General features: G+C 37.3%; 1 protein-coding gene across 2 annotated transcripts in view; it reads left to right on the top strand.

Moving 5' to 3' along the window:
* rgs3a (regulator of G protein signaling 3a) overlaps positions 1 to 24,639 on the top strand; it is a 322,617-nt gene that overhangs the window by 19,610 nt on the left and 278,368 nt on the right. Inside the window, exons 6-7 of one of the 2 annotated variants that reach the window (XM_023960529.2) lie at positions 617 to 677; positions 9,936 to 10,023. In XM_023960529.2, coding sequence (XP_023816297.2) covers positions 617 to 677; positions 9,936 to 10,023 — 149 coding nt within the window. Of the gene's footprint in view, positions 1 to 616; positions 678 to 9,935; positions 10,024 to 10,877; positions 11,045 to 24,639 lie in introns of those variants that run through there. The other variant, XM_023960531.2, reaches the window with a different exon arrangement.

The following is a 24,639-nucleotide window of genomic DNA, read 5'->3' on the forward strand; positions in this document are numbered from 1 at the left end:
TCTTTTTTCAAATTAACAATCTGTTTTTTTTCCTTCACTTTTAGTTGATCCAAATTTGACCCTAAACAAATTACACCTGCAGAAGCTATGTTGTTCAAGAAAATGTATAAGCAAAGTAATATGTACAGAACTGTGTTGGTATTTGGCTCTTTTTTAAACTGAATGACAACAGAAAGCAGTTCAGCTGTTATTTTCCTGACATGCATTATGTCATTATAGCTCCACCAACAGCCACAACGCTAATGTTAATTTGTCACAAACTATTTTCTGGTGCATGCAGAACTGAATGATCCTATGGCATGTAGTTTCTGCACACACATGTGCCTCAGAACTGTAATCATACATAGCATTTTATCATAAAAAGATGTATTTTCAATTGTGACTTTTTCTCATTTGTGTTCCAAACGAGATTATTTTAGCAGTGTTAACTATTTCACACAGAAAATCCAATGTTTATAACAATAGGCTAGATTAAAGATAATAATGAACACCCTTTTTTTAAATTTTATTCCCTATTTTCTCTCTCCCACATAGGGGATTGGAGATCTATCCTTTGCTGTTTTACATATTTCCTTTGACCTGGTTAACTCTTTGTTGGTCCTCTCATCACCAACAGAATGAGTGAGCTGCTTGGTTGCATGAGCTTTGGTGTGCGCTCCCTATCAGATGCAGACAAGGTAAGTTTGAGTTTTGAGTATACTGTTTTATTCTGTGTGCGCTTGCCTCTCTGTGTTTTGGATCCATTAGACCATAAATTTAGGAGTTTAATTCAGTGTGAATGAATTCCAGTGACCTCAATAGTTTGGAGGAAACACTTTCGGGTTACTAGTGTTACAGAGCCACAGTACTGCCTCAAGATATTAGAGTGCAACACAGTTTGAATCACTTAGTGTCTGCAGTGAAAAGGTTATAAGAAAAGCAAATAGTGTTGTTGCACATACATTATGTCAGGAATGTTTCAGTGTAAATGTTTCTCTCTGGTGTTGTCACTGTAGAAAAAATTGTGTTATTTAATAGTTCCAGTACATTCTCCATAAAATCTTTGGGTAACACTTTATATTAAGATTACTTAACAAGCTTTGTTAACACATTTACAAGCATTATAAATGAATTTATAGGGTGTTAGTAAGACATTTATTAGTACAATAAGTCTAATAAGGTTTAGTAAATTACTTAGTTAACACATTTACAAGCATTATTATTAGGATGTTTTTAAGATCCTAATGATGCATTTACTGATATTATAGGTGCTTAACAAATGTGTCAGTGTTAATAAGCTTAATAAAATTTATTAACAACCTTTGTTAACCATTTAAGAAGTATTATTTTTGTTTGGGGTTCTAGTAAGATATTTATTAGCATTATAGACGCCTGACACAAGCCTAAGTGTTCATAAGCTTAATAAGTTTTATTAACTAATTTAACAAATTAATAGGCTTTATTAATGTGTCAGATGCTAGGAAGATATTTATTAGCATTATAGATGTCTTGCAAATACCTGAAAGTGTTAATAAGATTTATTAACATCTAAAGTCAGACCATTGTCTTCTAAATCCATATTACTAAACTGCTTATAAGCTTTACAAATGTATTAATTAACTTTGTTAATAGTTTATTAATTGTTTTGCAGCACCTCATCTAAAGTGTGGACGTTTTTAGCACAAACCACAAAGCATAAAGATTGTAAAAAGAACTTTATGACATTAAAACAGACTAAACATACACAAATCGTTCTGTAAAAGATATATAATAATTTAATTCAGACAAATAATTTAAAAAAACAAAAACAAAACATATATACTGGTGTTGGATGACTAGCATCATAGCTAATAAGGATGAAGTATTAGCATCTATCCTGAGTGAAACATTCATTGCAAATCCCATCACCAAGAGACAATTCTCTGCATTCAATGCCAACTGCATTCAACCACTGTTGCCTTGCTTCAAAGTCCACAAGAAAGTTGCACAAGCCAGTCATTTTTGGAGAACGAAGACAATAAACCTACAGGAGCCATGCTAAAGCTAACACGCTAACGACCGACCGGTACAGAATCAAAGATGGGCGGGGCTTTTTTCGTCACCTGTGTGAAAGCAAAGTCTAAGAGGCCATTTAATTGGCTGAAAGTGAGCACGCCTGTTTTGCTGATGAGTTTGATTGACAGATTCATTAGCCAATGGTGACATTAGTTAACCTGGGCAGGTTAGCGTGTTAGCTTTAGCATGGCTCCTGTAGGTTTATTTTCTTCGTTCTTCAAAAATTACTGGCTTGTGCAACTTTCTTGTGGACTTTGAAGCAAGGCAACAGTGGTTGAATGCAGTTGGCATTGAATGCAGAGAATTGTCTCCTGGTGATGGGATTTGCAATGAATGTTTCACTCAGGATAGATGCTAATACTTTATATCCTTATTAGCTATGATGCCAGTCATCCAACACCAGTATATATGTTTAAAAAAAAAATATTTGTCTGAATTAAATTATTATATATCTTTTACAGAACGATTTGTGTATGTTTAGTCTGTTTTAATGTCATAAAGTTCTTTTTACAATCTTTATGCTTTGTGGTTGTTTGTGATAAAAAACGTCCACACTTAGATGAGGTGCTGCAAAACAATTAATAAACTATTAACAAAGTTAATTAATACATTTGTAAAGCTTATAAGCAGTTTAGTAATATGGATTTAGAAGACAATGGTCTGACTTTAGATGTTAATAAATCTTATTAACACTTTCAGGTATTTGCAAGACAATCTAGCCACAGGGGTTGCAAGCCAGTTGCCTCTGTGCCGGTCCCAAGCCCGGATAAATAGAGAGGGTTGCGTCAGGAAGGGCATCCGGCGTAAAAATTGCCAAAATAACCATGCGAATCATCCACAACACTTTAGACATACCGGATCGGTCGAGGCCCGGGTTAACAACGACCGCCACCGATGCTGTTAACCTACAGGGTGTCGGTGGAAATTTGACTACTGTTGGTCGAAGAAAGAGGGGAGGCAGAAGGGCACGTGGCCAGAGAGAGAAGGGAAAAGGCAGGAACATAGGTTTGAGAATAGGGACTCTTAACGTTGGCACAATGACAGGGAAAGGCAGAGAGCTGGCAGACATGATGGAGAGAAGGAAGGTAGATGTACTGTGTGTGCAGGAGACAAGGTGGAAGGGCAGCAAGGCACGTAGTATTGGAGGAGGATACAAACTGTTCTATCATGGTGTTGATAGGAAGAGAAATGGGGTAGGTGTGATTCTGAAGGGGGAGTTTGTAAACAGTGTTCTAGAGGTGAAAAGAGTCTCAGACAGGATGATGAGCTTAAAGTTAGAAATTGAAGGGGTGATGGTGAATGTAGTCAGTGGGTATGCGCCACAGGTTGGCTGTGAGTTAGAAGTGAAGGAGAGATTCTGGAGTGAGTTGGATGAGGTCATAGAGAGTTTCCCCAGAGGAGAGAGAGTTGTTATTGGAGCAGACTTTAATGGGCATGTTGGTGAGGGCAACAGAGGTGATGAGGAGGTGATGGGCAGGTTTGGTGTGAAGGAAAGGAATCTGGAGGGACAGATGGTGGTGGACTTTGCGAAGAGGATGGAAATGGCTGTAGTCAACACTTACTTCCAGAAGAGAGAGGAACATAGAGTGACATACAGAAGTGGAGGTAGGAGTACTCAGGTGGACTACATCCTATGTAGACGAGGTCATTTGAGAGAGGTTAATGACTGCAAAGTGGTAGTAGGAGAGAGTGTAGCCAGACAGCACCGCATGGTGGTGTGTAAGATGACTCTGGAGGTCAGGAAGAAGAAGAGAGGGAAAACAGAAAAGAAGACCAAGTGGTGGAAGCTACAGAATGAAGAAACTTGTGAGGAATTTAGGCAGAAGTTGAGACAGGTCCTGGGTGGTCAGGATGAGCTTCCAGAGGACTGGGAAACTACAGCAGAGATTATCAGGGAAACAGGTAGGAAGGTGCTAGGTGTGTCATCTGGAAAGAGGAAAGACGGTAAAGAGACTTGGTGGTGGAATGAGGAAGTACAGGAATGCGTCCAGAGGAAGAGGTTGGCTAAAAGGAAGTGGGATGTAGAAAGGACTGAGGAAGGTAGACAGGAGTACAAGGAAGCGCAGCGTAGAGTGAAGAGAGAGGTGGCAAAGGCCAAACAGAAAGCTTACGATGAGCTATATGACAGGTTAGACACAAAGGAAGGAGAGAAGGACTTGTACAGGCTAGCCAGACAGAGAGACAGAGATGGGAAGGACGTGCAACAGATAAGGGTGATTAAGGACAGAGATGGAAAGGTGCTAACAACCCAGGAGAGTGTACAGAAAAGATGGAAGGAGTATTTTGAGGAGCTGATGAACGTGGAAAATGACAGGGAAAGAAGGGAGGAAGATGTGGTTGTTGTGGAGCAGGAAGTAGCAGAGATTGGAAAGGAGGAGGTTAGGAAGGCTCTGAAAAGGATGAAGAGCGGAAAGGCCGTTGGTCCTGATGACGTACCTGTGGAGGTATGGAAGTGCCTAGGAGAGACAGCAGTGGAATTTCTAACAAGGTTGTTCAATAGGATTTTAGAGAGTGAGAAGATGCCTGAGGAATGGAGGAGAAGCGTTCTGGTTCCGATCTTTAAGAACAAGGGTGACACGCAGAACTGCAGCAACTATAGAGGAATAAAGTTGATGAGCCACACAATGAAGCTGTGGGAAAGAGTAGTGGAAGCCAGGCTTAGGAAGAAGGTGGAGATTTGTGAGCAGCAGTATGGTTTCATGCCCCGTAAGAGCACCACTGATGCCATTTTTGCTTTGAGAATGTTGATGGAAAAGTACAGAGATGGTCAGAAGGAGCTGCATTGTGTGTTCGTAGATTTAGAGAAGGCGTATGACAGGGTGCCGAGGGAGGAGCTGTGGTACTGTATGAGGTCGTCTGGAGTGGCAGAGAAGTATGTCAGAGTAGTTCAGGACATGTATGAGAGAAGTATGACGGTGGTGAGATGTGCTGTAGGTCAGACAGAGGAGTTCAAGGTGGAGGTGGGACTACACCAAGGATCAGCTTTGAGTCCTTTTTTGTTTGCTATGCTGATGGACAGGCTGACAGACGAGGTAAGACAGGAATCTCCCTGGACAATGATGTTTGCGGATGACATTGTAATTTGCAGTGAGAGTAGAGAGCAGGTGGAGGAACAGCTAGAGAGGTGGAGGTTTGCTCTGGAAAGAAGAGGCATGAAGGTCAGTCGTAGTAAGACAGAATACATGTGTCTGAACGAGAGGGATCAAGGTAGAAGCGTTAGGTTACAGGGGGCTGAGGTGAAGAAGGTGCAGGAGTTTAAGTACTTGGGGTCAACAGTTCAGTGTGATGGGGAGTGTGGAAAAGAGGTGAAGAGGCGAGTGCAGGCAGGTTGGAGCGGGTGGAGGAAAGTGTCAGGAGTGTTGTGTGACAGAAGAGTGTCAGCAAGACTCAAAGGAAAGGTGTACAAGACAGTGGTGAGACCAGCTCTGCTCTATGGGTTAGAGACGGTAGCAGTGAGACAGAGACAAGAGGCTGAGATGGAGGTAGCGGAGATGAAGATGTTGAGGTTCTCCTTAGGAGTGACCAGGTTAGACAGGATAAGGAACGAGTACATCAGAGGGACGGCTCATGTTGCCTGTGTTAGCGACAAAGTCAGAGAAGCCAGACTGAGATGGTTTGGACATGTTCAGAGGAGGGATAGTGGATATATTGGTAGAAGGATGTTGGAGATGGAGCTGCCTGGCAGGAGGGCAAGAGGACGGCCAAAGAGGAGATACATGGATGTCTTAACAGAGGACATGAAGTTGGCTAATGTTAGGGTAGAAGATGTCCATGATAGAGTGAGGTGGAAAAGGATGATTCGCTGTGGCGACCCCTGATGGGAAAAGCCGAAAGAGAAAGAAGAAGAAGGTATTTGCAAGACATCTATAATGCTAATAAATATCTTACTAGCATCTGACACATTAATAAAGCCTATTAATTTGTTAAGTTAGTTAATAAAACTTATTAAGCGTATGAACACTTAGGCTTGTGTCAGGCGTCTATAATGCTAATAAATATCTTACTAGAACCCCAAACAATAATAATACTTCTTAATTTGTTAACAAAGGTTGTTAATAAATTTTATTAAGTTTATTAACACTGACACATTTGTTAAGCACCTATAATATCAGTAAATGCATCATTAGGATCTTAAAAACATCCTAATAATAATGCTTGTAAATGTGTTAACTAAGTAATTTAAAAAACCTTATTAGACTTAATGTACTAATAAATGTCTTACTAACACCTTATAAATTCATTTATAATGCTTGTTAATGTGTTAACAAAGCTTGTTAAGGAATCTTAATATAAAGTGTTACCAATCTTTGTTTTGTTTTTATATTTCTATATACTAGATTGTCAGAAGTATTCACTTACTCAGCCAAATATTTACGTTTAAGTGGTCCATTCACTTCCGTGCTCACACATGTAAAATTATGCACTTCTCGAATATGTGAAAAAATAGGCCTCAGTAATTCCTGACATGTTTCTGTCAGTTGTCACTTTAGAAGAAAGTTCATTTTTGAAATGTTTGTTACCAAATATTACGCAGTTAATTAATTTGGGACTTTGTCAATGAGCCACAAGGTAAATTTACAGAGAAAAGTCAAGGATGCTGAGGCACATGAGATTGCAAACTTTTTGCAGCAAACTGCCTCCATTAGACTCTGGAGCAGCACCATTGACTGCCTCTTCCTGTTTTCAGAATGACCAATATACAATGCATGACAATGGATGCACAAGTTTTATATGGAAAAACTTGACTGACTGAGAGAACATCCTACTATTAAGGTGCCATTTGTGAAGTGACAAAGTCAAATATTAACAGCAATATTTTTTGGTTATTTAGCCTGTTTTAAGAAAAAAATAAACGGGTTTCATTTTTCAAATGCGTATTTTCACATTTACCAACTGAGTATTTAGTTGGCAAATTAAATATTTAATTTAAAGTCAACTTTTTTATAATTATATATTTATACACAAACTAAATGTTTAGATGGTAAACTGAATATTTAATTTGATCAAATTAAACATTTCGTTTGCAAATTCAATATTAAGATCTGACCGAAATATTTATTTTCCAAACTAAACATTTAAGCTTTGTAACTGAATATTTATTTGTAAAATAAATATTTAAGTCCATAACTAAATATTTAGCTAACATGCAAATAAACTGGCAGATAAGCGAAAATGGACAACTACATAAAAAGCTGAATTTTGCACTCTCATTCTGTAATGCACTAGCCAGAAAGAACTGTTGAGATCTGGTGGTGAGATCCTGGCAAGATCCTGGTGTTAAACCAGTATGCTCGGATTTTTACCAGAGCAGGAGAAGCAGTAGGAAGCGGGAGAAAATTAGGAAGAAAAAAAAGACAGAAAACTGAACATTTAGCTCCAAACTAAATATTTAGCTCCAAATTAAATATATTGTTAAAAAGCTAAACATTTAATTTGGACTTAAATATGTCTTTAACAAATGTATATTTAGTTACATAAATGTTCTTACTTAAATGTTTAGTTTGGAAAAGGAATATTCAAGTCAGACCCAAATATTTAGTTTACAAAATAAACATTTAGTTTGTAAGCTAAATATATAATTATTAAAAAATATGTTGCTTTAAATGAAATATTTAGCTCGCTAACTAATTATTTTGTTTAGTAAATGTAACATTTATAAATACATGAATTAAAAGGTGAAAATATGCATTTGTAAACAAAGCTTGTTTTTTTTTGTCCTAAACCAGGCAAAATAACCAAAAATATTGATGTTAATATTTGACTTTACAAACAGCACCCCATATCCTACTCAAATAAATCTATTTCACTGTGCAGCCAAATTAAGTAAACTGTAATAAACAAACCTACAATATTTTAAAAGAAAGAAATTCACTAGAATTTAAACATCTTTCTTTCACTTTTCAAAAAGTTTTGCTATAATGTAGAATTGTTCGAATCCAATTTTATACGGCAGGCCGACAACCAAGAACATTCAGACTTCTACTTGCTTCCTGTAACATTTTTTTCAATTAATATTTAATTAGCTTAGTATGCTAATAAAAGAAATTTAGCTTTGAGTCACTGGAAGAGTCTCTCTTTATCCTCTTTGCTGCATCCGATGTTCTTTACACATTTTTACTCTTACACAGCCCAACCTCTCTACTTTGTCTCGTTGTATTCCAGAACGCAGTCTTGTTTATGAGCGCTCTGCGTTATTTTGGTAACTGGTTTACTCGCCTGTCATATCTCATCTGCCGTTTGCACCTGTTTGCCACTTTGTGCTCTTCACTTTTCTCTGTTATTCACAGTTTTTTTTCTTTTATTCCCTTTTCTTTGTCTTCTGTCTTCCTAAGTTTTTCTTTTGTCTCTTACCTCTTGGCCACACGAGCAGGGTAATATTGAACAATGGTAAAAGATCCCTCCGTTACTTTCAGTACACATGCCCTTTCCTCTCTCCCCCTATCTTCAAGAGAAGTTCACCCCCCTTTTCTTCCACATGTCCCACAGCCTGGAGAAATCTATCCACTAAGATGCTTTTAAAAACAGAAAATTATTGTCATCATCCATAGCATCACAATATTAAGCACAAAAGAACAGGGAGAGGTGTGTCCACTGAGTGTGCTCTAATAGGTGTGTTACATGAATGTTTTGTCATAATTTGATAGTTTGCTTTGTTGGTACAGGCTGCAATTAAAAAATGTACAAATAACATCTGGTTCATTAGACAGGGTTGCAGAAACAGGGCATCAACTACTGTGAAAAGAAGCAAATGGCAAGAAATGAACAAAAATGGGGGGAATGACAAAGAATCACAGTATACAATATAGTCTTGTGGACTGTTTCTCATTGAGTTATGAATGGAAACAATAAAGATAGATCAAGGGCAAATTGTCTTCATTATCTTTCTCAGCAATTCTACAAAGTAGATAAATATTACAACTAAGAGAGTGTCAAAGTTAATTAACCTAAAATGAGAAACGAACAACTTGAGACCAGAATAAAGCCTGAGTGTCAAATAATTAAATAGAAAGGATTATGAAATTATGAAAAGGGTGTAATGCTGTGTCCACATCAAACCCGTCTGCTGCCTCTCTTCCAACGGGAGTCAAATTTGTTGCTGGACACTTGTCCAAAAATGTGCTCATAAACTTGATGCTCCAGATACGTGTGGGAGAAGCTACTGTCAAAAGTTTTTAGCCTGATCACACATGTGAACTTTGACTGTATATCTCATTTACAATGCATGGAAGACACGGATAATGTCAAGAGACCAGGTTTATTTATTATGAAGAGCTCCACAAAGGCGTTTGTAATCACATCTTTATGTCTGAGTTCATGAAATCATTCAGAGATTCTCCCAGTACGGTGAAGTTCACCATCTATTACAGGAGCAGAGTCTGAATGATGGGTTCCGTCTCTCTGTGACCCAGTTTGACGACCTGCTGTCCTGCAATGGTCAGAGAAGGAAAAAAAAAGAATAAACTAGAAAATCTTTTTACTATTTACTCCATTGGAAAAAAGATATAAAGTACAGGAGGAGAATGATAAGATTCTCCTCCATGTTGGTTTTGGACTCAACCCAGTGATCATATCATTAACACAGCCAGAAGTCCCTCATTGGTTGATGCAACTTGTCAACCAAGTTCAGATGTTTGAATTCTCAATGCTCTGCTACGGCCCAAAACACAATGCCCAAAACTTGCTTCTGCCAGACGGACATGCTGCATCGGATGCTTAAATCGCACCACAGAACCTCTGATTGCATCTGTACAATGATTTAACATTGAAACTGGACAACTCTGATGCGCAAATTGCGTTCATTGTGAATTCAACTCAAGCCAGTGACAAAATAATGTGTTTAGGAGTTTATGCCTATTGTACACATTTACTGTCCACTGTCTCTGTGTTTGTCTGTTCCATAGGAGGTTCAAGGGTGGTACTACTTACTCGGGGAAGAACTGGGAAGAAGGAAACACTTGAAAGTGCCTGAACAACACATTGACACTGTAGGTATGTTAAGGGTCATATATAAAGTTGGAAAGCTCGTGTACAAAACATTTTAACTGGAGGATCTATCCATTCACCTTCCAAACCTGCTTATTCACTTCTATGATCATAGGGTTGCTGGAGCCTATCCTAGCTTCTGTTGGGTTAAGGCTGGGTAGAGCCTGAACAGGTTGCCAGTATTTTGCAGGGTCATATAATCACACTCACTCTTAGGGACAACTAAGAGACACCAATCAACCTATGAAGCGTGTTTTTGGACTATGGGAGAAAACCCACACATGCATGAGCAGAACATGCAAGCACAGTAAGGACCCAGTCAGAATTAGACCCAGGGTCTTTTCACTATGAGACATAAATCAAAATTAGGAATATTGTTTTCATTCTTTCCTCTTTAGATCCCCCCAAAAAATATATTATAGTTGCTTTTCATTAAATTTTGATAAAGCTGTTGTATATTTGGAACAAGGCTGTAATCTGAAACAAAATTTGTGGTTTTGGTTTTGAAATATTAAAAACATATCTTCATAAATACAAATTAAACTTGAAGGTGCACATGTAAGAGCAGCGATTTAGAAAACCAGGAGATGTAAGGACACACATGGAAATTATGGAGCTTAAAGTGTTTGATTGTAGATTATGCCTGAATGAAATGTCAAATGTCAAATGTTCTATAGGGTTTTGGCTGTTAAGCTTTAACGGTCCTCAGATTGTGAGGCGGGCGACTGGAAGCGAGGGATTAAGAGAAGGGCAGAACAAGAGATTGGGAGAGCGAATAAGGTATAAAACAGAGAGTGGAGAGGAGGGAGGATGGGAGGGAGGGAGGGAGCTGTCTGGATGAAACCCTAGCACGTCACAGTTGCCACAGAGAGAGAAAGAATGAGACGGAGCTCTCCCAAACCATCCGCTGCTGGAGTGGATCTCCTCTTTACACAACCAAACACACTTCACGCACTGATACATTTTTCCGGGAAATCTGTTTCTTTCTTCTAAGCATCTTTGAGAGCTTCTTCTTTTCCTACTTCAGGTATGTTTCTGTTTGTAGTTGGCGTGTTGCTTTTCTCTGTTTGTAACCGGCTTTTGTGAGTCAGCCTAAATTCAGACCAAATAATGTTAGTTTTGTGTTTGTGTCATTTTCTCAAATGTTCAAACAACTATTTATTTAGGGAGCAGGATATTGCAAGGCTAAGCAGAAACACTCTGTTTGCCAACATGGAGGATTTTAGGGATGCTTCATATTAATGTTCTCTCCTGTCATTCTGATTGTTAGCCATTTATTTTCCTTTTTTTTTTGGCATTTTCTCCCCTTACATATTAATTAAAATTTATAATTTGCTTTTTTAATCATTTTTTGCTACAGTTACTCTAAACTGTAGCCCCCTAATGGACCTCAGCTTGACTGGATTATGGATCGGCTGGCATCATGTTGACCCTGTGACACACAAGTATTCCCTTTTGTGCCCTACACACCCCCAGTGACCTTTTCTTATTCACATTTCCTCTCCCTGAGAAGACAGGCACATCACAGGGCATTAGCTAACTCATCCCAATTTACACTTCTTGGCTGAACTAGGCTAATGTGTTTCATGCAACTTTAAAATCCGTTTTATGCTCCTGTGGATGGAAATGGAGCAGAGATGGTGGATTGTAAAAGAATCAGCCAGTAGGAAAGATTTGCAAAGCCTGTACGAGTAGACCCCTAAGTTTTTAGTCTGAAAAGTCTGGAAGTTTTCTTAACTGTTAAGTCTGACAGGGGAGGGAAGGAACAATGCAAGAAGTTATAGTGTTGTGCATTTTTTACACACACCACTTTGAGACAAAGGTAAAACGTTTTTGTTGGCAGTATTAATGAATGTAGAATGTTTTCATCTTTCCCAGTGGCAATCCTGCTCCACTATACTGTCTGATCTAATCCGTAAGCGTATGTGTGTCAGTGGAGGATGCATACTCATCCATGCACTTGCATGTTGCCAGCTGGCAGAATATAGGCCATGGTGGGGCAGCAGCAGCAGTGTGTACTAAAATGGAAATGTCCAAAATCTCTGTATTTTTTTAGTACCCAAACTTCTTAGTGTTGTATGTTTGTAGTGGGATGTTAAATAGACGTGAGAGCTCACTTTTATTCCTGCCACGCTTCTGTTTCACTCTGTATTTTTTTTTTTTATTTCTCTTTGTGCTCGTCTCGTATCACTTATTCACAGTAACCACTTTGTGTTTTTTCTTCTGCTTTTTGCCTGAGGCTGGGGCAAAATTTGAAAAGCACTGTAATGAACCAACATCTGTTAGTAACCAAGGACCAGCTTTAACACCTGACAAGGCCCTGATGTTAAAAGTGTTCTAGCCTGAAACACAGTACATCAGTCCAGCCCACAGATGGCTGATTATTCTTTTGTAAATATTGTACAAAAGAACATTGTATAGTTGTTTGTCTTGAGACTGCTATGGCTTGGAAACTGATGTTTTAGAGTTAGATTGGAGCTGCTGAGTTTTATTGATTTGTGTAATTCAAATGAGGGGTGTCTGAGATTTAGTAGATGAAAAGTCCATTAGTCTAAAGATTGTTTCTCTAGTTCTTAATTTTTTTAGTTTTAAAGCAAAACTTTTCATTACTGAAATCGAGAATCCCACATTGCTCCGCAATACTTTTTGTTCTATAATGGTTGAGAGTTCTAGAAATGGTCAAATTAATTCAAATCAATATAATTGGATTCCATTAATATACTAATTAATGGAATAAACTATCTAAACTTTTTATATTGACTTCATCTGAGAAATGCATTAAAAATATTCAATTTTAACATTTATAAATACAAGAATGTGCATTGCTGTTGCCACAAGATGCATATTTGTTACTTTTTGTAAGTGACAAAGTTACACCTGAGTATTAAAGCTAACGTCATGAGCATTGCATAGTTTCTGGTAATGAATAAAATAAAAAATCCTTGATACAAAATGAATCTAAAAGAATACTACATATATATAAAATCAATATAAAATGAATAAATTTTAGCTTACTGACAAAAGGTGTTTTTACAAATAAACACCTCATGAATCAGAAGATTTGTAACCCCTTATTGTAATAGTAAAATATGTCTGACACAAGAGGCATTCAGCCCTTATCTGTTTGCTCAGCTGTTGCAACAAGACAAATAAAAAAATAAAAGAGTGCTTCCTATATAGTTTCCTGGAAAGTTTCAGGGAACAAATGGGTTTATTGAGTGAGGGCCAATCAAGTACATGGATCTATCAACTTCTACAAATCTTTGCAATATTTGTGCAAGAGAAAAAGTAATCTAAGAACAATAAAGCTACCTGTGAAAGTGTTTGAATCACAAATGTCATAAAAATAATAAATTTGTTCAAATAGAACCAATCGGAACGGTTTGTAACTAAATTAAAAACAAAAACTGACATGCATCGGTAACAAGAAGTTAAGAAATGTTTGGTGTTTAATTTTCCTCAATTCTACTTTACAAACATTTGTCTTATTTTTTTGCTTAAATAATTTTGGTAGCATGAATGATGTAATCAGTGTTAACTAAGTTATTGCAAGCTTCAAATAAAAGAACCTTTTTTAGCATTCCTCAAGCAACTGTGGCTATTTGATCAGTCATCCTAGGTCTACATTTACTGAAATTTCCTGTTTGAATGAGACTGATCACCATAATTCGAATGTTCTCAAAGCCAAAAAAGATGCGTTTACAGGAATCAAATAAAAAAAAAAAATCAATGTAAAATAGGTGAAGAGATTTGACTAAAACAGCACTTTCATTTTGAAAGGTCTCACTGTAGTCACTATTTAATTTGTCCTAAACATTATTTATTTTGTCTCTTATTTATAACGTTGCTTTTTCACCTGACCTTTAACCAAAAAGGCCTTTCATCACTTCAGATAGGCTGTCATATTTATCACATTCTTTCTCTTTAAATTATGTCCATAACGCTGTAGCTGGAGAAAGTCATTTGCCAAATCAATTCATGCTTAGCTCTAGTGTTTGATTTGCAATAAAGTGTTCACCAGCAGTGCTCTCAGTGGATCAGTATGTCTGGCTAATCCCTCAATCAGAAATATATGTGCCAGGTCAGAGCTTGTGCAGCGCAGGTCAAGTCTCTGGTGGCAGAATGATTATTAACTTCAAAGTCTACAGCGTCTTTACAAATTATGCAGCATTATGTTGACATAATGGCAAAAAAGACTGAAGCATTTCTTCAATATGCATACAGCCATTAAAGTCAACAGATATTTGGAAGAAAATCAGATGCAGCTGTTCTACAAATTGACTCAACTATTTGCTTAATCCTAAATTTATAAAACATGTTTTGACTCAGATAAACAGAATGCTTGATTAGAGGTCAGTGTTCTAGAGCAGAGCAGTGGGTTCTTCAACTTCTCTCTTCATTCTAGTGTAATTTGCTCTAGACAGAATGTCCTCTTGGATGCTCCAGGCTTTATGCAGCGGCCACAAAATCTATCCACTCAGTTTTGACAGCTAATTACCCCGTAGGACTGTAATGAAAAGGCTGCCATCTTAACTTTGCTAAACACAAGTTGAAAGACAAAAATAGAAAGCTTGTGCATGAATGGCAGCTGAACAATATTTTCTGACATAAACAAGACAAGGAAATTAGAGCTGATTTTTCCGGTGAAAATTTGGTTGCATATCTTTTGTACATCATAATACAACAAAAAAGTGTCAGTTGGAGTTGTACATCATGACACAACCGTCCGAGTGTTATTTTGAGTGTGTTAAGATGTCTTTCTAAGGAAGAACAATAAAAAGTGAGCTGTTGTTTGGCTTTGGTTCTAAATGTTTGTAATTTCTTTAAAATGAAAGATGATAAAAACAACATGCTTTACATAAAATCTATTGTTTTAATTTAAACTACAAGAAAAAACCTTAATTAACAGAGCTTACCAAGAGATGTCGGTCAGCAATTTCTTTTTTCTCTGTACAGGAGACAAGTGACCCACTGTGACATGTACGTGTGTGTGTTTTCAACCATGCCTAATGCACTTCTCTCCAACAAGCTTATGATGTGGGTCACGTGATCTGCATGTGCATGAAGGCTAAAATAGCAGAACACCCACTGGGGTTGTGTCACACACACATTTGTTTCATATTTTTCAAAGGGGAAAAAGAGGGATCCAGATGCTCCATATTACCGTATATAAACACCGCCAAGCTTTTCCAGATGGTTGCCCCTGGAATCAGTAGATTAGGTCGTACATGGTATGATTAACAAATATTGGACATGAGCATGGGGGAGGGGGTTATGTTTGTTTATACTAAAGTTGTAATAAATATGGGCTTTGAATAAATGCACATTTAAGTTTGTGATCATATCAGTTGATGTTTTTGTAAGTATGTGTAGATCCCACAAGCCATGATTAGGATTCTTGTTCTACAGGGGAACTTTGACCCCAGGCCTGCATCCACTTGATCTGAGGTGAAACATTTGACCCTGTCATACTCGCACAGCTCTCTGCTGCTGCTTTTTTAGGACGTTCCCCTCTCAACTGTGAGCATGCAAAAGATGAAAAAGAAATGGATGCATTCATTTGAAAAACAAACAAACATTTACATTTAAGATTTGATATAATTTAGAATGGATAAACCTTTTTGCGACAACATTTTGGTAAAAACAGATCATTTTGTGATAACAAAAAATACAAAACTAAACCAAGAGAGCTGCAGATTTTTTTCAGTTTGAATAGAGAGAAAAAAAGAAAAATAAACCGTACAATTTTAAAAGTACATGAAAATACAATGCAAATTCATGCAGTTAAATCAATTAACAATGGGGAATTTGCAGGTCCAAAGAGAGAGCTGAAGGGAGCAGTACTTCATTTGCACAAAAGAAAATTATCAATTACTTTTTAGTCTTTAAATGCCTAAAAATTAGGCCTTGCAAGCTAATATGTTAACCTTTTTAGAATAGATTTCTACTATCAGGTGTTTTAATAAAACATCAGTATCTGAATACTGTATTATTGTCTTTGTAAGGGGAAACATTATTAAAAAGGAAAAAATGCAATAGCCTTCTATATGCAGTGTCTTTGAGTTGGCAGTCAGGTTTACAAAGTTAATTAGAGAAATGGGAAGTACCGTAGGTAATTCATCACAGCCTCGCTGTGATTCACTATAATGAATGTCTCACCTCAGGCCTCAGGCTCTCAGCCCCGTGGCTGAAACGTAACCTTCTTTGTTAAGTGAGCTTGTTTTAGGGTTACAGGCAGTTGAACTTTATGGTTCAAAATGTCACTTAATGGAAATAGATCATCATTTAATTGAGAGAGAGAGAGAGAGAAAAAGCATGACTTATTTGTGGCTGATGGGCATGTTAAAGTCTAGCATTTTTATGGGCTTTATATTTTTTAACAAAGTATTTAAAGGACAGAAAAAGTTCCATGGTGATGTTTGTTTTTCTTTAAGACGTTTTTTAAAAAAAGAAAACAGGCAAAACCCTTTACTACCATTTTAAATTTGCTTTCCTAATTACCTTAAAGCTGGTGAAATGTTCCAGTGCTCATCAATATTACTTAGATGTTTATTTGGTTGGATGTGTTTTCTTTGAGTTTTTCCAGTGATGTTGCCAGACATGTCAGGTCACAATATTAAAAAAAGAGCAACACCAGACTTCTGCCCGGAACAAAATTCCCAGCCAAGGCATCAATACCAAAATAAAAAAAAAACAGAATAAAGAGAATACACTGCCTGCCACAGGGGTGTTCTATTTACACATCATTCAGTGTCTGTGAATTGCCACTGCCACAACCTGGACAGTGATAAACAACAAAACATCATTTGCAGGGGCCTCAAAAGTTTTCAGAGTAGGAGGGTACTGAGGCTGCTTGGCAGCCATAGCCGAGCTCCAAAGGCGCTAGGCCTGGACTGATAGGGTGCCCCTGTAAATTTTGAAAATTAGGGCCTTTATATGCATTTTTCAGGCATCTCGGGCATTTTTCAGCTGATTTGAAAGCAGTAGAGAAGGGGGATTTAGTACTGAACCTCTACTGTTAACAACTATGATTTCCCCCAACCTGTTTGCGTGTGACTGCTACACAACTTCCAAAACTTTTGAGGAGGAGCCCCCGAAGCACCACTGTTTTTAAAGTAGATTTACTTGTAACATTCAAGTAAGTTTACTAAGTACTTTAGAAACAAATGCTCTTTACACGTTAACTTTAGCTACTAAAAAAACTGTCAAGAAAGCCCGTCTGATTTATTGAACAGAAAGATTTGAATAACATTCAATCACTAATAATCTTTTTCAAAAAATTCACTAAGGGTGATGGCTGATGTCAAGGATGCTTATAGCCTATCAACAAATAGCAGATGCCTTTACGAAGGCCTAAAACCAAAATGGCGACTATTTCACTCACAGGTGGCAAAGTTTTGCCGGGTGTTGGCTTCTTTTGAGGCGCCTGCATTTGGACAGCTGTTAGCTTTCTGAATCCCTTTTGTTGTCAAACAAGCGTTAAGGTGTTTGTGTCAGACAACTTACCATTGTGTAGTCTCCAGTCAACTGAATTGCCTTTGCTTGTTGGTAAAAATAAAAACTTTACTTGTTTCGCTGGCTTTAAAAAACTCAGTGAAAATGATTACATCACTGAATTCAGAGTATGAAATGCTCAAAGCTGTTTTGTGGTCATGTTTCCTTCCTGGCTTTTTTCATTAGACAAAGCTGCAGGAATGATGATTAGACACATAAGGAGCACCCATGCATTTTAAGGGTTTGTTTAATTAGACAGATCAGCGAACACTTTTTTTGTCTGGTTAAAGATTCAGCCTCAAAACTATTTCTAAATTATGTTTAACCTTAAAATCTTAATTATTTCTGAGACACTGTGTAAGATGGATAAAAAAATATCTTAATCTCTGAACAATTCTGCGTGTTCCCTTTTTTTACCAGTCTCTGCCAGGTCAGTACATGCTTGTAACGCCAACTCAAGGAACAGCTGACATAATCCTATGTTGCTGTTCTGTCTTGGTCAGGAATGAAACAGGAGATGACACATGACAGTCACTACTGAATGTATATCTTACCGAAAACCCTTGCTTTGCTTCATGTCCACTAATGCAATCAATAAATATTCTCGTTTGGTTGCTGCTTTGACGAGGCAGTCAGAGCATAAACAGTGTCAGGTTTTCCCTGTTGTTTCTATGTTATTGATACAGTTGGAATTTTTTTTCTCATACCTTATTTAAATCATTTTTGGGGGGAAAAGGTTTCAGCTTGAGGCAGGGTAATCCATTGGCTGCACACTCACCTTCACTGCATGATGAGATATCATTTGTCTGAATTTATTAAACTTAAATTTTGCTGAATAAACTTTGTTAAAAAATAATTTGTATCAATTACTTTAATGATCTGCAAGTGGATAATCTGCAAATCAGTGTTTTAGTCATTCCAAGCAATTCTTTTGACATGTTAATCTAATTTTTCTTTGCAAACTAAATTGTTTATCTGAACATAAAAAATAAAATTAAAATTAAAAAGCACTGAAAAAAACTTTGGTAATACTTTATCACTTTTTCCATAAAACTAAATAAAAACATATCAAAGGTTATTTATAAAGCACTTTTGTGTTTTGTATTCCACAAAGTGGTTTCTAGGATAAAAAAACATTTAACTAGAAAACTAAAACCAACAGACAGACCTTTAAATCCAAAATTATAAATACAAACACTTCCCTTAATCCCCACTCCCCCACATTATAAAACAGAAAATGGACATTTAAATAAGAAAGGAGGTAAAAACTTGGCTTGACGCTGGAGTGAGAAAGGATATTAAGGGGATCTGTCCACACCAGTAACCCCCCACTCATGATCACAGAGGGCATCACCACAGGATCCAACTGATCAAAGCAAGCAGCCAGACCTGCGAGATCCCACTACACCAGGCCCGAGAAAAGGCTTAGTCCCTGGGGATGAGGATCTCTTTGAGGTTAAACACTATGGAGTCCTACACTGTTCATAAATAAATAAATAAATATGGCCTCATGCAAATACACAATAAACCAATAAATCTCTTATAAATATATAAAAAGATCATGAAATTGTGAAAAACCTGCACACTGATTTTAAATTAGCCATTATATTATTCAATATATTTGATTTTGCTTTAAAATCCTGTTCATTATTTTAAAACAGCATTTTAAAATATTATGTCTTTTTTCAGAAGCTCGTATTTCAAAATCAATATTTTTCAAAGTAGCTTTGTTTTTATTTCATGTTGCTGTTTTTCACAATGGCGTATTCATTTAATGAAGAGCTTTTTCAGGAGAATGAGTCTATCTGTCAATCAGTGAAAGTGGGCGGGATCTAAGCGTTCATTGGCTCATCCATGGAAATCGACTCATATTCCTGGATACCCGCTCAGCGGTGTGCCAGTCAGAGAGGTGACATATTTCAGTGATATCTGCACGGCTTTGCTGACATTAGAGATCAAATAGAGTCAAACAGTCTGTCTGCTGCAGAAGATGCAAACATCTACAACTCTGTTTTTGTAGTTTGAGGGTTTGTGTGGACCAAACCACAGAGGAGCTCCGGTGGTCCAAATCTTGGTGTCCCCCGTTGAAACACTCCTCATTCTTACGCCATTCACTCAGAGCTCACATCGTGCCTCATGTCGGCTCGCAGGAGGTGAGCTGGCGGACCGACAGTCAGACCAGGCAGCTTCGCAAAGCGGGACAAGCCTGCTGAGGCCTCCTGAATCTTGTGATATTTTACTCATTTCATTGAGACAATTATTATAATCAGGTCCTCTGATTTTATTTTTCCCTCCCGGGAAAATGTTGAACCTTTCCTGCGATGACGTTTCTGACCGTAGTCGGAAAACGCAGCGGAAATCCGGGATTCATTGAGCAATTCTGCAGCCAGGGGTTACTCCAAGAATCAGGCTCTGTACTTTGGAGGAAGTCTTTTTTTACTATTACTTTTCCGGGGGACAGGGCAACAGACCCTTAACTTGCGCTCACACAATCACTCTCGCGCTGCCTGGGCGCTCTGATTTACACGTAATTTAAGACGTTTGACTGCAGGACCTGAAGCAGAGACTCTCTCTGGGATGATCTCATGAAGTCAAACATGGAAACATTGTTATCATGTAGAACTATTCAAAATACATAAACCTGATCTTTTAACACTCCGTCCGTGTGCATTGTGCATCCATGCATTTATACTGAGATAAGCACAGGCAACCGCTCCATGTGGCTATCAGGCTAAAAACATTAGCTGGTAGCCCATCCCACACGCGGCATGTTGCGTTCATGGAACTCCAGTTCATAGATGTTTTGTGGAACTCCAATAACCACCCAGCCTAACTTAGACCACTACTAGATGTTAATTAGAAGATGAAAATTGCCGAACCGACCACAAAACCACCTGAATTATGCACACTCGCCCAAAGCCACTTTTGTCCGCAAATTTAGAACAGAAACTGCCCAATTTCGTGTAACACTGTGGATGTGTTAAGGTGCATACTCCCCCTAGTGTTGAGGGGTGGGCATTGCGCCGTCACGTTTGGTGAAGCATCTTCGATCGATGTAGTCAGGGTGCTGCTGCTCATGTCTGAGTAAAGGACTGGCCAATCACAAAAGTGTCTCCGCCTTGTCTAGTTTGATTGACAGACAGACACAGTCTCCTGAAAAAGCTCTTCATGAAATAAATACGCCATTGTGAAAAACAGCAACATGAAATAAAAACAAAGCTACTTTGGAAAATATTGATTTTGAAATCCAAGGTTCTGAAAAAAGACGTAGAATTATAATAATATTCCACATGAATAAAATTAATATTTTAAAATGCTGTTTTAAAATAATGAACAGGTTTTTAAAGCAAAATGAAATATATTGAATAAGATAATGGCTAATTTAAAATCGGTGTGCAGGTTTTTCACAATTTCATGATCTTTTTATATATTTATAAGAGATTTATTGGTTGACTGTGTATTTGCATGAGTTCATATTTATTTATTTAATTAAATATTTATTTATTTAATTATGAACAGTATAGGACTCCATAAAACACTGGAGTAAAAAAAAAAAGTAAAAATAATAAAATACACCAAAGTAAAAACAAAGCACCAACAACATGCAAAATCTTTAAAAGTAAATATGAATAATCTTATACTGGAAATAGCATAAAATAAAGAATGAATGCTCAAAGTAATGTAAATATCAATTAAATATAGGTCCAAATTTCAGTTATTAGCCAGATATAAAGGTAAGTCTTATGTCTTCTTTTAAAGACGTGGGCAGTCTTTGCGACCCTTAGGGTCTCTGGGTTGTTGTTCCAAAGACGAGGACCATAATGGTTGAGCGAGGCCTTGCCATCAGTTTTGTTTTCTAACTTAAGGTGTGCACCAGATGACCTCAGGGTCTGCAAGGATATCAGACAAACATGAAGGACCACAGGCCATAAAAACAATTATAGACATAATCATCACAAAGAGAACATTAAAATTTCTTCTAAATTGCACATAGACTCAATGCAGTGGTTTTAAAATGGCTGAAATGTGTTCCCGCCCTCTGGTCCTCTTCAGCACGCGTGCGACTGAGTTATAGAGTAACTGATAGTTTAATATGCCCTTTTTGTGAAGACCAGAGAGCAGGGCATTACAATAAATTATTCTACCAGAATCAAAAGCCTGCATTAGCACCTCCATGCACGCAAGTGAGAGCAATGGGCAGACTCTTTAACATTTTAATATGCACTATAAATTTAAGCGCACAGTCAAAAAGAACACCCAGGTTTCTCACACACTAAGAATGTATAAATGTTTTCAGTTTTGATCAAATGAACTCTCTTCTTCAGAACAAATGAGTAAAATCAGAGTTCTGTTCTGAAATTCTTTGCCATTCTAGATTTTATGTCTAAGTACATCCAACGACTCTTACATATAGTAATGTAAAGCTCTGTCATCAGCATGGCTATGAAAACAAACACCATGCCTCCTGATGACTTTCCCAAGTGTCAGCATAAAGAAATGTAAAATGTTAGGGCCTAAAATTGATCTGTAGGGAGCCCTACACTTGCTTTCATGGACTCATGTGGATCATGTGTCCATTTTTTTCTGTGAGATAGGAATAAAACCAGTTAAGAGAGAAGTCAAAACTTGTCAGGTTGTAAAATATTACTGTAGTTGACTAATATCTTGACCCCTTATTCAAGGCAGAGAAGCAGTCAGTCAAGCCTTAATTTGCCTTAAAATTTAAATAAAAATTACCGGACCTAGGAAAAGTTTGACTTGAAGCATCTGCTAGTTGAAAAGCTACTATACTGTTTAGATAATCTCTGGGCATCAACATATAATTTCCTGATGCTTGAGCACCTATGTTAAAAAACATAATTTCCTTTAAAAAAAAAGAAGATTGTTCTGTGGAAAAAAAAGAATCTGAAGATGACCTGTATTATATAAACAACACAAGTCCAAAAGGGAGTGAATAGAAGAAAAATCTTATAAAATCTCACCCCCTTTACCTTAAGTCCTTATTTTCCTAACTAAACCCAGTGCACCCAACATCAAAGTCCAGTGCCTTACCCAAGTGTATATTCGGTTACAGCTGCACATGTAATTCTTATTTCCAAAAACACACAAATGAATCTTATTTTATAAGTATGCAGATTTACAAATACTGATGTTCTGTATTGTTTTGCATTTGTACATATTTCTCAATGATCAATGATCATACCTGTTATTCAACACCTGGTTTTGAATAAAGGAAAAGCGCAAGATACTTTAAGAATAGTTATTTATGTGTATGTGTCCCACTGACTTTTTCCCCCCATTTAATCTTCTTGTTTTTTTCTTTCTAATTTTTTTTGTCTGTTGCCTTTCAATAAATCCATTTAATTTAAATCCTTCTTTACAATTGGGCCCTTTTTCCTGAGTTTGCCCATGTTTGTACCTTTCCTGCTGTCTGTCCAGTCTGTCTGCAATCGTCCCTTCTTTCTTTTTTCTTCTCGTGTCATTCATGCTGGACTTCCACATTACTTTCTGCAACACATTTTTACACTCACATGCCCTGTGAAAGTTTGTCTTACCCAGAGACAGGGCTCCTCATCTGGGCTTGATGCCAACCAGGTTAACCTTTCTCTTTTGCTGCACCCCCTGAAGCGCTGAGATTAACAAGTGAAAAAGTCTTTTTTGAAACAGCCCCTTTTTTTAAATGTGACGTTACAGCTGTTTCGGCCTCAGAGGAAAGTGTTCGGCTTGTAGGCACTGCGTGTGCTTTCTCAGTGGAATTTTCAAACTTAAAAATTAAAGAACGAAAGATTCATGTTCCGATTTTAGAGAGGTTTTATATTATCTCTTAAAACATTTTAAAATGTCTTTTTTGTTCATTTTTGCAAATGAAGGCCCTATCAAAGAATACAAAAGGGTTTTTTGTTGCTCCACAAACATGAATAGTCCCTTAAGAAGTTTAGGAAATAATTGTGATTATCGCAACACCGAATAAAGTTTAATAGAAGGACATTGGAAACAAACAAGATCTGTTCAGTTTATAATCTGGCATGTCACTTGATGTTAAACATAACTAAAGTTTTCAACTCAGAACTGTTTCATTTTAACTTTTTTATTTTCCAGATTCTATCCTTATTTATTGTCTTTATGCAAAAAAAATGGACCAATGACGATATTTTACTATTTCACAGAAATACTGTATTTTTGGGGGTTTTGGGTTGTTCAGACTTAACTCCTGCAGCAAATGTTGAACCTCACCGTAAAAAACAAAAAAAGAAAACAAAAAAAGTCTTTGAATGATCTTATGAACCCAGACATTGAGACATGTTTACTGAGGTTTTGTAAACTTGATCTCTCAACATCGTCTGTGTCTTCTATGCATTGTAAATTACATAATAAGTCAACCCTTCCATGTAGCAATGAAGCAAAAAACTTTAGCCCCTCCTACACACAGCGGGAGCATCAAGTTTATGAGCACATTTTTTTGGCTTAGTTGTTCAGTACTGTTGCACTTCTCTCCCAAAATGCAAACTGAGTTTTTTTCTTTTTTTACTATGCTTTTTTTTCTTTGGCTGCTGCAACTTAAAAATATTTTTGCCTTCTTTATTATCCTTTTTTTTGTTTCCCCCTACGGCTTATACTCCAGAGCAACTTATAGTCCAAAAATGACGGTAAAACCCCCAAAAATGAATTCAATGTGTTCAAAGTTTGATGTTTTAAAAATCAAATAACTTAGTTGTGGTAATAATCTTGATTGCTTCAGCATCTCTAGCAGTTAACAGATGGTCACTTTTTGAGTTGCCTCTTTGAGCCAGACCCAAAGTGGTTTGGGTTTGGTTGGCCCGGTTTAAAACCTTTCACAGTCTGATCTGGGATTGTTTCCCTCCTCTGGTGATATAGATAGGGGTGTGACGAAACCGTACACAAAAGAGAGGAATAATGGGAAAGACTGACACATCAAACACATCAAACAGCGGTTGAGATTGGAGCGGCGGGGTGGGGTGTGGGTGGGGGGGTTGGTAGAATAATCGATCCTGTGTGAAGTTTGAGGGAGAGGCAGAGGGGCGTACTTAAGAAAGCTATAAATATGAAAAGAAATATGTTCTTTGATGGAAATAGGATGTGGAGAAACAAAAAAAAAGAGAGAAGCAG

This window comes from Oryzias latipes, chromosome 12 (assembly GCF_053564925.1).
Source record: "Oryzias latipes strain Hd-rR chromosome 12, Olatipes_Hd-rR_3.1".
Lineage (NCBI taxonomy): Eukaryota > Metazoa > Chordata > Actinopteri > Beloniformes > Adrianichthyidae > Oryzias > Oryzias latipes.